This window comes from Folsomia candida, unplaced genomic scaffold (genome assembly GCF_002217175.1).
Source record: "Folsomia candida strain VU population unplaced genomic scaffold, ASM221717v1 Fcan01_Sc003, whole genome shotgun sequence".
In the NCBI taxonomy this organism is placed as follows: domain Eukaryota; kingdom Metazoa; phylum Arthropoda; class Collembola; order Entomobryomorpha; family Isotomidae; genus Folsomia; species Folsomia candida.
The window spans coordinates 5,586,676-5,603,643 of NW_019091195.1; the positions used below are offsets into that span (position 1 = coordinate 5,586,676).

Consider the following 16,968-nt stretch of genomic DNA (forward strand, 5'->3'; position numbering starts at 1 on the left):
TCGTCATTTTGCTCAACCGTGTGATGTGGTCTGATTAGCGTCTCTGTTGGTACACGGAAATTGTAGTCAGTGGTCTGGTGATGCTGGTGATGATCTTTTGACTCTTTCCGTCATGGAGGAGTGACAGAAGGAAATGAGATCGAAGGGTTTGTTCAAGTCTAGAAAGACTTGGCTTTTTGTGCTGTGATTTCTAATGTTGTTGGTCGTGTACATACATACTTTTACCACGTCCACCTACATATGTGCATATTTTGTGAAACAAATACATGTACGCCAAGCTGTGAATCTGAAGCATCTGAAGAAAATAAGCTGCAATAACTTTTTACCACACGGGTTTGAAACCATTAATAATACCGTCGTTGGCAACTTAGCAAAGATTGACGAATATTATCTGCGGGGGGCATCGTTCGTATGCCGTCATCAAACTGGTTGGCTTCAATGGTTTTTACTATTAGTGTCTTAAATTTCCTGTTGTGAAGCTCTTCTAACCAGATTGCTTTCTACCATCAGGAGTGAATTCCATGCTGTGTATAACACAAAATGGTCTCCTTTGTCATCAGTAGAGCAGGATATGAGACTTTTACGAGAAGTCTCAAATCGACCAGCGGCATTACTTCAGAGCACAAACTACGCCATTTACGGGGACATTTTCTTCCATTGTCATATTTTTTAATCACGATATTTTTAATATTTTCAGTCTAGTGGACAATGAGCTCTGGCTTCGTGTTTCAAAGCACGACAATACATACAGAGTGCTCTCGGCGGTGGAGACGAGTCCTCTTTTCGCTTCTTTAATCTCTCCTGTTTACGATCTGCCTTTGACATATTGCAATGAACTTTTGTTCGGCGACAGTCCATTAATGCGTGTAACCTGAGTTGTCCTTGTCTCCCTGCATTAGTCTAAACGCACTTGGGTTATAACGATAATAGCCCAAAGTATTTGTGACAAATTGAACAACATGTTTTGACAAGTAAAACATACACCATTCAAACTGAATAAAGCAAACTGACAGCTTTCAAATACAAGTATGTATTTGCAAAGCAATCAGAATCCCCACGCAAGTGTCAGGCATAACAATAATCCATCATTCATTCCAATTATCGAGTTTATGACTGTGTAGCTTTATCAAATAAACACAGCTTTTCGTAATTTAATAATGGGAAAATTTTTATCTGCTACAGGATCATTTAAAACAATTTTTCTGTTGTATCTTCAAATAGGTTGATTGTTTTAGCGAACAATCATGTTCGTAAACAATGAGAAAAAGTCTCCCTAATTTTTTGTTGGGCGGAGAAACAAAACCTTTCTTTGGAGAAAGAAAGCACATCGTGGCAGGATTTGAGGGTTCGCATACGGCATGCATACACATTAAAACAATGACCTGAAAGACTGAAGGGGGAGTAATTTATTGCACAGGTGTTCCAGTTTCGTGCTCAAATATCTGTTTGCTAAATGGCACGGAGAATGGGAGTCTCTGATCCTTAAGCTTAAACTATACATACAACAGTCTCATTCTTTCTCTTTTTTGTGCTCCTCTTTTACTCTCCCAACTCTGTCGAGCATACCAACCAAGCATGAAGAAGAACACAATGGGCAGACATTGCAGAATGAAAACTTTTCTTCGTCAGAAGTCAAGGCTGCATGAGCCGAGTCGTATTCTTTTTCATGTTCTCGCTGTATCAAATGCTTTTCTTAAGCTTCATTCCGTTCTGAAAAGCAAATCCAATTACGCTATATTTAATGTCAAAGAAGAGTTTCAATGCAACGCTTGAAGGAATTACAGGATGGTTTGTGGTGTTTGTGTGTTTATCCTACTTACTTTCTCCAACATGTTAAATGTGCTTTCTCCCATTGCAATACCACATTTTCGGAAAGGCATGGTTATCTAGCGGGATTTGTTATATGTGTTTGAATGCAAACGTGTTGAATGGGGTCGGAACGTATGTATGCACGGATCAAGTTGGTCCTCCAGCTAAAATATTTCTCGTTACTGAATTTCTTTTGAAGTGAAAGTGGGTGGCTCTCATTCATTGTGCTCTAATACACAGATGAAATTGCAATAAACGGAAACAGCGCATTTGTGGAGGAACCGATAATTTTATTCAGTTATTTGTGTTTCTTTGATTGTCTGCTGAGCAGTTGGTTGGTTGGGTTGGGTCCTGTTTTGTCTGCTGCTTTCTTTTGTGGTTCACGTGATGCAGAAATACAAGGAGAGGCATTCGTGTATATGCACATAAACATATCTGGAAGGGTGGACCACGCGGAAGGGTTGTAAATTTTAATGGATTGGGAAGAGTGACATGGCGTGGTTCGTGTCCCTCCCACGAGTCGGATGACATCCTATTAAATTGATTATTATTCCAGTCCATCTCATTCCTCCATCTATCCACACGAACACATACGCGGTGGGGACGGACGGTAGAATGAGCAACAACCCCGTCCTTCCTTCCTCAGAGAGACATCAAACTTATCATTTACCTGTCCTCTGAAAATCAATGAGTCTCCTCAATAATATTTCTGCTGCAGAATGAGACTTGTGTATGTATGGGGTTGCCAATATGTACATATGTGCATGTGTACAAGAAAACGGTGCAGTCGTATCCATCAAATATGAAGCTTTCTCGCCGACTGCCTTTTCTTGTGTGACATCATGAAAGCTTTCTTTTTAGGGCTGGTCGAGTAATCGAGTTTCTGTAACATAGGTAATCGTATCGCAGAGAGGTCTAATTGAACAGTGTTCCCTCCAGCTAAATTACGCGACGTGTCCACTTCTAATTAAAAGTTTCCTTACTTTGACCACCTTTTCTCGTCAATTATTAAGCGGTAGTTGGAGAGAATGATGGGGCTCGATTCTCCACATCGGTTGATTGTCGTCCGGTTAGTGGTGGTGTGTCATATTTCACTGTAATAATCTTCACAAGCACGCCATACGTACAAATACATGGACGTCCACGAATAAGAGAAGGGCAAGATTTGCTTACAATACGCTCGTGCATCATACATGTACTAATACTGGCATTTGATGCCTTTCTCATGCCATCAGCAGCTGAGGACAAGTCCACCTTCCAACAATCCAACCCGGCTTAGCAAACAGTTAGTTGGATGGATTTGGATATCTCGAACGGCAAGTGGATCCGTCGCTTTGTTGGCGTCGTGGTTACGTCGTTGTCAATTCGTTCCTAATGTAATAATCGATAGTCATTCAACTTTCAAAAGGTTTCTACTTTCTATTTTCTACTTCCACTTTCTCCCATCTCCCATTCTGATCGGAAGGAGCGGCGAACATTGCTATAATTCACGGGCTAGCATAGCAGTGTTGAATATTGAATATTGGAGAATCTCACTGTTTTACCTAACTCGAGTCGAATATCACAATAACAACCCAATCCAGAAATTCCAAGCAGGCTGCCTGCCCTTTCGATGACCAATTTAGAAAATTTATATCCCAGTTGCTGCCCAGTGTATCTCGTCACTTCCACACCAAATATTGTGTCGTGTACACGTGGAGTTTGGTTGCAATAATGTGGTCGACCACTGGAAAAAAGTTTTCAATTTCCCAATAGATTCGTGTCGAAATTTCAAGCAATCAACTCCAATTTCTTGTATTGCCTCACAAGTGGAAACGTCGTGTTATCAGACGGAGGAGAAATTTTCACCACTGTGTCGTGTCTCAATTGAGAGTGGTCGGTGGTGTCGGAGGGTGAGTAACCATCTCGTAGATGGTGGTGGTTGAGTGGAAAATAGCAGAAATGGAGCACGTTTCGAAATTGTGGCGAACCCAGTTGGTTTTAGTCAGTAGTGTTCCAATTGAGTGTGGTGGTTGGTGGTAGGTGACAAGTCCCCTCAACTTTAAGGATACTGCGTGTGTAAAATGACGAACTTTCTCCTCTTACACCTCGCTCATTTTCCTGCCCACTCTGATAACTCTGGAGTAACGACATGAGTAATTCAAAATAGTAGTCAGTTAGGTGAGGGAAATACGAGAGAAAGTAGTTGAACTTGGTCTTTGATGAGTTACAATCGGGTGCGCACAACTCGAAGGTGAAAGTTGGCTTGAGTGAACACTTGGAGAGCAAATTGAGACAAACTTGTTTGATATTTCCAGCAAGGATAGCATATGACGAGATGAAGTCATTTGACAAGAAAACATTTGTGCTGGCTGTTGTGACAGTTTGCAGGCTGTAGCATGTAATGGTCGGTGGTAGAAGAAGAAGAAAGTGAGTGCAGTGCAGCAGCAGCAGAATATAATGCCATATAAAAATCTGACTGACGTAGAATCGTGTATGGGGAGAAAAAGACCATCAACGAAATAATTCTAGGATTCTTCTCGCTTCTGGTAGTCCAGTCAGATTGCAAAAGCGCGAGGCTACGGGACAATTTGACAATTTGAGTGCTTTCCCACATCCTCTTGGTTGCACCATGCTGGTTTTCTGGTTGAACCTTGTGAGTTAAGGGTGGTGGTGGGTGTAGTGTGGCGTTGGTTGTGTTGGTGTAGATCCTGGTTAAGATTGCACGGGCATAAAAGGCAAGAGAGAGAGAGAGATTCGATACGGAAACGAATCTCCGAGTTGGATGAAGTGCTCCGGTTGTGATAGTGGTACTTTCTCCTGCGACTGGATTGCATTGCTCTCCGCCTCGCTCTTTGTCTGCGTGTGGCTGTCCAACAAATTAACGGACAGTCGTCTCCTTTAGTGCACCTTCTTCGTGCTGGCACATTCGTATTGCATAAACGCACCTGGTGTGTGGGAGAATATGCTAAACGACATGTGGAGGATGCAGCTAGTCTGACCCCATCCGCGGCCGCCTCAACTTTATTCTTTTATCATTAAAACTCCAACTCTCTCTCCAAAGTGTGCTCACCCTTTCTCATTCCTGGACAGGCTGCATGCCAAAGTACGACATAAAATGCGAGCTCCTTGTCAGTATACAAATGAGGACTAAACAAGTGGGGGTTGTTGAACAGTGGTGGTAAAAGTACTGACTTTATTATTAAAATAAATAAAATGGACTGGTGAACATCAATAAGTCTCAAGTGCCACAGTAGTTAGTGTTCTGTGTGGCTTATGGAATCTTCCAAGAAGAAGGAAGCATATTTACGCGAAGATTTTTCTTGATTTACATATTGTATGGTGCTGGTTCGCAAAAAATAGAACATTAAAGTGCATGTTAAAGCGCCATATGTATGTTGTTGTCGTATCATGTAATGATTTGTGATATGAAAAGTATTGATTTGCAATTTGGTGGAATATAATTGCACAAAAAATGTGCAGTGTCGAATCACTCGAGAAGAGAATAGAGATACAAAATGTAGTTGTCAGAGCATTGACCGGCTATACCATCCCCGGCCTCCTCATGAATCTTGTTAATGGTTGAGTGCACTGGAGGATATCCTCAAGTCAGTTGAAATCAATACCCGTGGAACAAAGCCCCGGCTGTTGTAATGATAATAACTCTCGAGATGAGATGCCATCATGTGCTGCATGTAACACAAGTCAGGATACAATATCATACATCCGACGTTCCTGAATATTCCAGTTTTACAACAAATGTAGTCGGGACTTGAGGGACGATCATAACATGATCAGTCGATACGTAGTGATGCTGAGACGCCAAAAGAAGAGTGTTTTTTTAGAAACGTGTTGTTGAAATTACAGCAACATCCATTACAAGCTCATCATTCAATAATTTATCATATTTCTACGCATCCATTCGATCCAACCAGTTCAATATGTCCCCAGCCTTGCGATCCAACACTTTCTCCAAAGCCGTTCTCTCATCATTACCATCACAAATTTGTTTCTCTCAAATTGTTGCAGTTTTTGGCAAGTTGTCGTGACAGGCAGTGGGGCTGGAGCGCCATGTGAACAGTGATAGTTGAATAAATGATGTGTGAACAGTCGAAATCGGAAGTTATTCCTGTGTTTGAGTCGAAAGCAGGTGCAAAGCCTTTTTCCACTGTGATAGATTTCATGTCGAAGACTTCATGAATAAATTTTGTGTGCACATTGCATTGTTATCTCTACGAATGAGACTGAATTTATATTTCTATAAAAAAGACATTGATCGTGTTACGTGTAATGAGCAAATAGTTTAAGACGACATTTCTCCACCAACATCACGACCAACTCCACCACCACCAAAATGCCAGAATATTCTGTTACCTCTTCTACGGAATATTTGGACGAGTTGGAGCCTGAAAAGTAGGTTTTAATTTTAATTGAACATTCAAACATTTTGAATCCAAGTGAATTCGTTAATTAACCATTTGCATGATTTGCTACCTATTCCACCGTGGTTTCAATTGTTTTTGATCAGCCTTGCATTAATAAATCTTCACGTCAACGAAACATGAAATGCGGCCCACAGATCATTTTATTGTTTTCAAATCCATGTGGGTCATGGGAATACAATTCAGTTATGCGCATTTATATTGCGTATGTTGAGAGCTTTTCTTTAATTTTCACAGAAACGATGGTACATTTCCCTTTATAGAACCGACGAATGTCCCCGCGTGCATGAAAAGCTTATTGCATGTGATACTGCAATTTATTGAAAAATTAATTTAAACGATGATTCTAAATATGCATGTCTTAAATGCAAAGATATCATTTTAATTTTGTTTTGGGGTGGGTTAGCAGAACCGTGTGCTCTCCTAAAACATAGTAATTAAGAAACATGAAATGTCGGCATAAAAAGTGAAATGAATGGTGTGGTGCATCGAACGAATGTTGACAGGCACTTACCGTTTCACCTGTGAAATTGTGAGACATATTGGAAAGTCGGGAAAGAGTGAGGGTGAGAGAGAGAGAGAGAGAGAGAAGGAGTAGTTTTGAATAAATATTTGATGTGGACATTTTCCAACCTTCAAAAGAAAGATGTTGTAATTGTTACGTAAATTTCCCAAGTTGACTGCCATGTCATGTGAATTCTGCTTATATGTAGTTGTCATAAATGTTGCGAAGTGGTAGTACTTATACGTTAATGATACATTCTACCTTAGCTGTCTCAATTAAATAATGAGAACACGGTACAGAACAGAGGCATTTGCTCATGACGACACACAAAATGTGGGAAAAGAGGGAAATGATGACAAAAGTTCATGTTGAAAATAAAGTAGTAATGGCCAAAGCGTGCAAAAGGATAATAAGCTATTTTCTGTTGGCAAAGTTGAACAAATATCCTTTGGGTCTTATGAAGTGAGTAACATTTCCTGGTGGAAGGGCAGCATACAAAACATCTCTGAATTAACGGAAGGAAGTACTCCAACCTTTAACCCGCCTATGGTTCTTGTTCCCCGTGTAACTTTCACCAGCGGCAGGGTTGAGGACGACAGCAAACAATGAATTGAATACGAGATCATCACATCACCGACGCTATTGACACTGTTGAACCACTTTGCTTGGAATCCCTGAAACTTATTTCATGCATTCCTCGCCCTCATTACACCCGTTCTGATGGAGAAAGCAGCGGAGTAAAGAATCCGTGACGTGTCACCAATGTCCCAGTCTGGTGATTTTCCTCCAGGATTGAGCAGTTTTCACTAGGTAAAATAAATCTGAAAAGGTCGTGCTTTCTGCGATCGAGATTTCAAGCACGACGATGCAGGATAGCTGAGAATTCAGGAAAGGGCCCGGCTGGAGAAAGCCGAGATTTCTTTTCTTATTTAAACCAACACTTTTGTTCAAAACTGATCTGCCATACCCCACAATACTCGTCACATTCATGCTAATTTATGGCACAATTTTGTGTGTATATCTCTATACGAATTCTGATTAGACAATCCTGTACAATACGTGCATAGTGCTGAATAGAAAGGTCAACTAGTCATCAGACTGCGTTTACAGCTAGTATATACATACATACATACATGCACGCTGATGATGAGATATATACATTAGACAGGCAGACACATCAAGGTTGATTGAATGTGATGGTTCAATCTGACCAATAATCGTACATAGCTGGTGACTACATGTTTGGTCGCTGCCAATATTTGTCACTACGGGAAAGCACTTTTGACAGGACTGTACATGCGGCGGTTTGCGGTATCCCTTTAGTTGAGGTTTGATAGTTTGGCAAATTCTAGACCACCGAGTGGAAGAACGGGCTCAGGACCTGTCTCAAGAGGAGGCTTTATATTAGTGGATTAAATCTCAGCGAACTTGGAAATGTTCAAAGATAGAGGAGGTGGTGAAAGCAGAAAAGTGGAGTTGTTGAGACGAGCACACAGTTGGATGCACCAAGGATTTTTCCAAACCAAATCCAATGTAATCTCCTATCAATTTCCATCAGTCAGGATTTCCATTTTACCTCAAGTAAAGAATGTTCAATTTCCAGCCGTCAATTTGCGTTCCTCTATTTCTGGAAATATACTGTCAACAAGATAAACAACTGAATTTGATTTAACTCAGCCACCAACTATGCATTCAGCCAGACCGTCTGTTTCTATGCTGTGACCATTCCAGCCCCCTCCGTGCATGCACATGCAGCGAAAATATTATTCCATTCTGACGGTAAACCATTATCCGCTCTCAATGCATATCGCATTTGAATAATATATGGCGTGTTCAACCCTTTTCAATCTCTATCATCTAATCATTCGATGGACATGGACGAGAATTTTACGGAATATTACAATCTGCTTTCAAAGCTGTCTTATTCCCCACAATGGAGCAGAGATGAATATGTTGCAGCTTTTGTAAAAGTAAAAAATAGAATGACAGGTGAAGAATGACGTCTGCCAGTCCAATGCGAATAATATGTAATACCTGTAATGGAAAAGTCTCTTTTGTACTGATATACTTTGATAAAGAAGATCTATGAAGTGTGCACATCTTTTATTCGTATGAATTTCTTAGACCTTTTGTGAAGCAACATTATTGTCAGTATCGTCTATTAGGATCAGCAATAATATTACATAAATATGTACATACATACGTATAAACTTTGATGGAATGTGTGACATGCTTAGATTCTTACAAACTCTGACAGCCAATTAAAAATCAATTTATTGCTATATTTACATATTAAAGAAGAGAGTCCAGAATATTAAAGACTTGATTGGCTGTATCAAAAGTATGTAGCTTTACTAAAAATGATTGTCTCATCGCCATCCTTTGAACAAAATAAAATTCAGCAAATAAGGAAAATAGTTTTTTTAATATGCATAAAAATGTCTACATTTTTATGAAAAAAGTTGATGAGATGAAAGACACGGTTTCAACAAAACTTTCATATTTTCTCCATTTGGGAACTTTTTTGCTTAAAAATCAAAGACGAAACAAGTCTATGACATTTTTTTACTGAGACTCAACACCAAACTTTCACCATTTCCTCGGAGCGACTGATGTGATGTTTTTTGTCTCCTTTATTCGTTTGAATTCGTCATAGGAGTCTTCTGGCTTCTTGCCTCTTCTTCTAGCAATATGCGAATCCAATCTAAAAGTGCGATGCTGAAAATATGCGTACACAACTCTGCACTTTAGAACAATATCAATTAATCACGAGCAATGGCCTACTTACAAACTTCTCTTCATCGCCATGCTATGAAATATGCTTATACACAACTTTCTTTTACTTAATTTTATGTAAGACTATTTCATTTTGCTCTTTTGTCATATTTTTTACGAATCAATGTTCACTTTTCCACCTTTCACTAACCACCTGTCTTCTCTCATGAGCAGAGCCTGTGGTGCACACATGCCTCATATTATTCAGTTACAAGTCTCTTTTATCTTTGCGGGTTATCCAACCGAAGTAATATGATGATGATGATGATGCAATGTTAAAATGGGTTTTCATGTTTCCAATTTCAGGGTCCGGGTGGAATACTACGTCAACGAAAATACGATCAAGGAACGCCTCCACCTGTATTTCATAAAAAATCAGCGTTCCAGTCTCAGGATTAGGATCGCTCGGATGATCCTCAAGTTGTTCACATGCATCTTGTATGTCGGCCGTGTGGTGATGGACACAGATCCTCTGTCCGCATCCTGGTAAGACTGCATGAATTGTCAACAAGCAATATTTTCGAGTAGAGTGCATTTAAAAATGTGTATATAAACGTATAGTCGTACGAAAACGTATTTTTTGTGAAAATCTTAATTTTTTATCCTTCCGTAAATACGCGTACAAAATTGATTCTAATACTCGAATGACTTTTCCTGGAGCAATTAGTTATCTGCAGAAGATGTAGAATACGACTATACGACATATCATCCATAGGACTTACAAGGGAACCTTAAGTACTGTCACATCTCGATTTCCTTCCGGATGGTCTTAATTGATAGATAATTTAGTGTAACTAAAACTTTGGCATAGGACATACGGTGCAAAATCACGTTTTTGCGAAATATGTGGCGAAAGCTGCACCAAAAAAGGTGCAATTTTTCCAATGCTTTTAACATATGTGTAGATAACAGCCTTTGGAATAATGATATGAAGTTTATAAATTATATCCCTGTCCGCAATTTCATGCTGATCACCAATATGCAAAAAACTGCAAAAATTTGCCAATTTTATTTCAAATAGCGAAAGCCTGCATTCTAAATTTGAATTCCATCGTTTTTTGAAATATTAACAAAACTTAAATGTTAAACTTCTATTATTTAAGCATTGCAAAAAAAGTTTTCAAAAAATAATTTATTAGTATTTCAACCAGGGTATTCCGACCCAGGGTTTTATTGGGTTGGGTTTTTTGGGTTTTAATGGTTTTTGATTTGATTTGATTTAAACCTTTATTCACGTGTTAATAGTTATCAGTTTACAAAACTGATAACTATGGGTTTTATTGGGTTGTTAACGAATAAAACCCATTGGGTTTTACCATGTTAAATGGGTTTTATTAGGGTTTTAATGGGTTTTAACTGTGTTTCAGCTTAAAACTATATTCTAAAAGCTGAAAACAGCTGTCGTACGTTAGACGAAGTTGTTTCATGGCAGCTAAGCAGTTTATTTGATTAATACTGTAAGTTTTAAAAACCAGGAATAAATCAGCGAGTGCCATTACAAGTTTCAAGTGACAAAAATATTTAAAAATAATAATTTCGGAACGAGGTATGTTTAACTGAGCATACATAATTTAATTACATTTAATTTACATTTTGCTGTCATAATTAATACTTTTTTCCCGAATACTTCCTCTCGTCTCAGCGAATAAATTAAACAAAATACTGTAGTATTTTTTAATTTATAAAGTTTTTTAAAATGTTTCAAGGCGATCTTAATTATCACCTCTGGAAAAATCCAGTACTTATGGACAGCGAAGTACTTTATTATGAGCAAAAGAAGTGTGTCTGTAAAAAGCACTTATTATATTTTCGATCATAATACATACGTACTTTCATTGTTCATAAGTACTCGATTTTTTCCAGAATTGATAATACACGTTAAGATCGCATTGAAATATTAAATTTTAAAAACTTTTAAACAACTTGGATTTCATTATGATGAGAGGAAGTATTCGAGAAAAAGGTAATATATATTCTCATAAAGTATTAAACTATGATCAGTTAAACAGGACTATTTCGAAACGGATACAAATTTTAACATGGACAAGTAGGATTTGCATATTAATTGAAATTGGATTGCAATAGTAGTGAAAATTGTTCTTCAATGTATTACTTATGTAAAACCTAATAAAACCCAATAAAACCCATAAAATCCATTAAAACCCAAAAAACCCATTAAAACCCATTAAAACCCCTGGGTCGTTACTTTTTGATTAAAACCCTGGGTTTTTCCGAACCCTGTTCAACAAAATGGGTGAAAATTTTCACAAATTTAAACTCGCAATTTTTCACTAAAAAAGATACAACGACCAATGCTATCTATTATACGTATTTATAAAAATTGTTGGCTATGTATATTTATTCTTGCAAGGTGTAAACAATTTTGGAAAATTGTATCGTCAGGTTTTAACATATTCAAAAAATAACTTTTCCATACCTCGTTCAAGATTTTAAGCTTTTTGGAAACCTTGAAAAAATCTCATCGGGGAGGGACCCCATCGGGTCCCTCCAATATGGCATATACATAATACATAGGACGGCATAAATATAGGGCGCCCTATATTTATGCCGTCCTATGTATTATGTATATGCCATATTGGAGGGACCCGATGGGGTCCCTCCCCGATGAGATTTTTTCAAGGTTTCCAAAAAGCTTAAAATCTTGAACGAGGTATGGAAAAGTTATTTTTTGAATATGTTAAAACCTGACGATACAATTTTCCAAAATTGTTTACACCTTGCAAGAATAAATATACATAGCCAACAATTTTTATAAATACGTATAATAGATAGCATTGGTCGTTGTATCTTTTTTAGTGAAAAATTGCGAGTTTAAATTTGTGAAAATTTTCACCCATTTTGTTGAAATACTAATAAATTATGTTTTGAAAACTTTTTTTGCAATGCTTAAATAATAGAAGTTTAACATTTAAGTTTTGTTAATATTTCAAAAAACGATGGAATTCAAATTTAGAATGCAGGCTTTCGCTATTTGAAATAAAATTGGCAAATTTTTGCAGTTTTTTGCATATTGGTGATCAGCATGAAATTGCGGACAGGGATATAATTTATAAACTTCATATCATTATTCCAAAGGCTGTTATCTACACATATGTTAAAAGCATTGGAAAAATTGCACCTTTTTTGGTGCAGCTTTCGCCACATATTTCGCAAAAACGTGATTTTGCATCGTATGTCCTATGCCAAAGTTTTAGTTACACTAAATTATCTATCAATTAAGACCATCCGGAAGGAAATCGAGATGTGACAGTACTTAAGGTTCCCTTGTTATACAAAACTTGACCTGACTGCCTCATGCGACATTTTTTGAAAATCTTAACGAACACCACTCCAAGAGAGCGCATCCTAACAAGGACGCATCCTCTGTTAAAACCACCATGCAAGGCTGAGCCATATCTCATAAAATATTCAAGGAGCTTACTATTGCAGTAAGGAATACAGAAAGGAATTTTAAATTATAGGAAATCATAGGAGACAAATTTAAGAATCTTATTATCGTGTAATTGCCATTTCGGTCGTGAGCCTCTTAGCGCACTACGCTTTCATCTCCATGTAAAGTGTGTCATTAGTTGGTGAAGTTGTCATTAGTTGAGATAAGATTTTTGGGAGTCAATTTTTCTAGAGGAATCTCATCATAAACTTGAATTGCGAATGTTATGCTTGCTAAAAGATATAAACAAGAAGAACTCTTGATATTAAGTACTTGCTCTTGCCATATTCATGAGTCCATACATGTTTTTAGATCCCAGTCATTAGTCATCCTTGACGATCATGAAATTTCTATTGACTTTCTCAATGATGTACCACTTTTAATAATAAGTTTCACATGATCATTTTACATTTCATGTTAAATGCAAATTTTTTACATCAAAAGAAGAATTTACTTTGGACGCACGAACAATACACAATTATTTTTTCAAGGGCGGAACATCAAGTTTATTTAATAAACCGATGAATAGATATGGAGGTTGAGACAATAGTTAAATTTAAAATAAACGAAATTGGCAGAATTTAAAAAAATCGGTTTTTGTCGTTTATTTGGTTCTCAAACCCGTAATTAATTTCTACCCAGTGTTTAGAAAACAATTTACTAACAAATAAATATGATATATTAGGGATGTAATGATCGAGAAATACGGAAATGGGAATTCATACAGTTTTTTTATATGACATTTCCCCGTCAATAATTTTTGTCATGCATTCCCAGGAATAAAATAGGTCAAAGTAAATTCGTTCCGGGTTTTTATGCTTCCTTGAGCAATCGCATGGATCGTTTGGCATTCAAGATTCATAAAATGCTCCAAGGTGTTCGTGGCATATCAAAATACATTTTCAACCCTTTTCTGATTCTGGCGATTTTGGAGTCACCCAAATGAACTGGAAATGGAATGACTCGTCGATTTTGTCACGCTCTTCTGTTGCACACCTTTTATCGATTCGCTGCCAATTAATGACCCAGGGTACTGTACGATATTTCGGTTGCGATAATTCGAGCTGGCTGGCACTTTGACGTAGATTAAATAGTCTGTCGTTTGCCACCGCCAACGTGAAAATAGTAAATATGTGTGTTCCCCTTCTTCTTCTTGCCTCGTGCGTATGTAAGAAGAGTTTTTATTAGACGTGGCAAAGTGGGCGTCAAGCCTATGATGCCAATTTTTGAAACCGGCCCGAGTTAAATTTGTTTGCATATGCCACCAATTATTACACATTGTTCCGATAATATCAATTATTTTGCATCCCACGGTGGGAATAAATGATGAAGTAAATTGAAATACTCTGGTGACATTTTTCCTAGTAGATCGTATAAATACCAGCTTCATACACAGTATGCAAGCTTATCGCCAACATTTCAGCCAACGTTGTTTTATTCAGAAAAGCTATATTTGTGGCTAAAAGTCAGAGTTCAGTTTGATATTATTAGCACGGCCGTCTTCTTTCCGCCCTTATTACGCTTTCAGACGGAGAAACCGACTTTCACCAGCCTCTCCTAGTAATTAGCCGAATAAACTCCTCCACCACTTAATTAGCAATGACTGACAAAAGTATCCCAAAATTTTCACAACTCTTGGCAAAGACCTTTTTCTTCCTTTCACAGTAATTGAACAAGCCATACACATGCCCCTCGCTCCATTTGGAAAAGACATTTCAACCAATAAAAGTACCACATTTAGATAATTACGGGTATGTTTCTTTCACACACCAAGGTGCTTAGTGGCCCCATCCATCTCTGGGATCCCATTATACCGAATAAATGCTTTTCAACGCTAATGATCAATGTGAAAATTCGATATCATTTCATAACATCGCATTGAACTCGAGTGTGGTGAAAGCGTAGTCAACATTGCATTGCACTGTTGACTGCATAACACTCGGGCGTTACAGAGAAATAGAATACATTATTCACTCGCCAAATTGGAAGGATTGTCCCTCTCTCGCTCGTCGAATGAGACGGAAGTCCATCAAGTGGCGCATGCAACAAAGACGAATCGATAGGCTTCGAAATTACATTAATTTGATTCATCCTTCTCAAGGTCCTATTCATCCACTATCTCGTTTCCTCTCTTGGTCACAAAATCACCATAGTGGACCTTTCACCCACTTTCACCCATCTTGCTCGCCTTGCTTGTTTCCTTCTTATTACGTATTTTGTAAGCAGTGCATTTTCTAACGTGAACGCTACGTTAAAAGATATTGACTGACTTGTGTACACAATTGCGTACGAGGATGATGCAAAATCTATCCGTATAGTTCAGAAAACTTTGACCTCATTACTTTTTACCTCGTCAACTTTCCCCAACAATCCACGAAGAAACCAAACTCATTAAGTTTACAGAAAAGACAAAGTTAATTGATTGAAGGCTGTATCTGAATCGTGATTTACCCTTTGACGCCCTTAAACTGTACAAAAGCTTACGCTGTCCAAAAGATGAGGAAGTCTTCTAAGAAAAGAAACACATTATCTCCGCTTCAAAAATTTTAATCAAAAACATGTGCAATTTCTTCTTTTGAGACTTTCTCTGCTTTATGAACATACTTATTTACCGTCAAAAATAGATATTAATGTTACCCTTAATAGAGAATCACTGTCTTTTTATTTAAAAAAAGAAGTTGAAGAGGCTACGCGATATTTACATTTTACGAAAGTCGCAATTCTTGGTTTGTTGCAGTTATGGGTGCCACGTGGTGAACAACACAATGTACCTGGAGGCCATCAAGCAGACGGAAGAACGATTTCAAGATAACCAAATGATAAATTGGTCTGCAATAATGTGGGTGCAAAGACCAGTCTACATTTGGATCCTTCATATCATTCTGGCTGTCATTAGCCTCAGCGAGACTATTTTAATCACGTATTTGGGATACAAAGTATGTACTCACTTAGATTTATGCAAGCACAATCGAGTGCGAGTTTTCATTGTATATTAACTGGATGAATGAAGAATGAAACTGTGAATTGCTTACAGAACAACCTGTGGCAGCAAATTTGTTCTCGCCATTTCATCCTCGAGTTGATGACGACGGTTCCATTCTTGGTGACAATTTTTCACCCACCCCTTCGACACATGTTTATCCCAGTTTTCTTAAACTCATGGCTGGCGAAGTACGCCCTCGAGAATACTTTTAATGATTTGCACAGGTGAATTTTATAGGGTTTATGGGGTTTATAGGGTTTATAGTATATATATATGCATATATATAAGGTTATATACATATATATATATACATAATTTAATAAAAAATAGTCAAATACTTGTAATAAATATTTTAAACTTAATTTTTTGCTTCATGGAACCTCTACTCTCGTGATTCTTGTATAGGGCGTAAGTAAATAGTTAAAGTGTATTTTTGTATTCAAAATAAAACATTTTATACATTTTCATAACTCGAAAATATTTGGTTGTTAGAATGCAGAGAAATCAGTCGGCGTTATCTCAACAGTTGACTGTTCTGACGGCCACTCTAATCTGCTTAGTTTTCACCTCTGTTTGCGGAATCCAACATTTTCAAAGGCATGCAAGTAATGTTACACAATTAAAATATCATTAATTACCTTGATTTCCACTACAGAGCGGGACAAAAGAGAATGTCATTGTTTCAAGCGGTTTACTTCGTAGTGGTAATTTCATGATTACTTATTTATATATCCCCAGAATAATTAGTAGAAGTACACAAGGTCAGTAACACTAAACTGGTGAAATTATTCATTTTCGTAGGTGACTTTCTCCACTGTCGGTTACGGGGACTATGTGAGTGCTTGGCATTTAATTTGTTGTATGAATTTTACGCCGTTCTTGAAATTTGATTAAATGAAATGAATATTTGAAAGAAGCCTTTTTGTAACTTACGAGAAAACTATAATGGAAATTAAATTTCAGGTGCCGGATATTTGGCCTTCACAACTCTTTATGGTGGCCATGATATGTGAGTCACTCATGT

The 16,968-nt window shown here is 37.6% G+C and overlaps 1 protein-coding gene and 1 long non-coding RNA gene across 4 annotated transcripts in view; one reads left to right on the forward strand and one right to left on the reverse strand.

The window, feature by feature from the left end:
* Positions 1 to 16,968, forward strand: part of LOC110846852 (potassium channel subfamily T member 2-like) — a 41,099-nt gene that overhangs the window by 11,538 nt on the left and 12,593 nt on the right. For 2 of the 3 annotated variants that reach the window (XM_035850494.1, XM_035850495.1), the window contains exons 8-15: positions 9,817 to 9,996; positions 15,699 to 15,897; positions 15,996 to 16,168; positions 16,350 to 16,352; positions 16,437 to 16,541; positions 16,600 to 16,648; positions 16,746 to 16,778; positions 16,908 to 16,953. In XM_035850494.1, coding sequence (XP_035706387.1) covers positions 9,817 to 9,996; positions 15,699 to 15,897; positions 15,996 to 16,168; positions 16,350 to 16,352; positions 16,437 to 16,541; positions 16,600 to 16,648; positions 16,746 to 16,778; positions 16,908 to 16,953 — 788 coding nt within the window. Of the gene's footprint in view, positions 1 to 3,386; positions 6,202 to 9,816; positions 9,997 to 15,698; positions 15,898 to 15,995; positions 16,169 to 16,349; positions 16,353 to 16,436; positions 16,542 to 16,599; positions 16,649 to 16,745; positions 16,779 to 16,907; positions 16,954 to 16,968 lie in introns of those variants that run through there. The other variant, XM_035850496.1, reaches the window with a different exon arrangement.
* On the reverse strand, positions 6,090 to 8,493 carry LOC118435121. The gene is made up of 3 exons (XR_004834520.1): positions 8,312 to 8,493; positions 6,283 to 6,540; positions 6,090 to 6,194 (listed from the first exon to the last, which is right to left on the reverse strand). It is a non-coding gene; the product is annotated as an uncharacterized LOC118435121 (long non-coding RNA).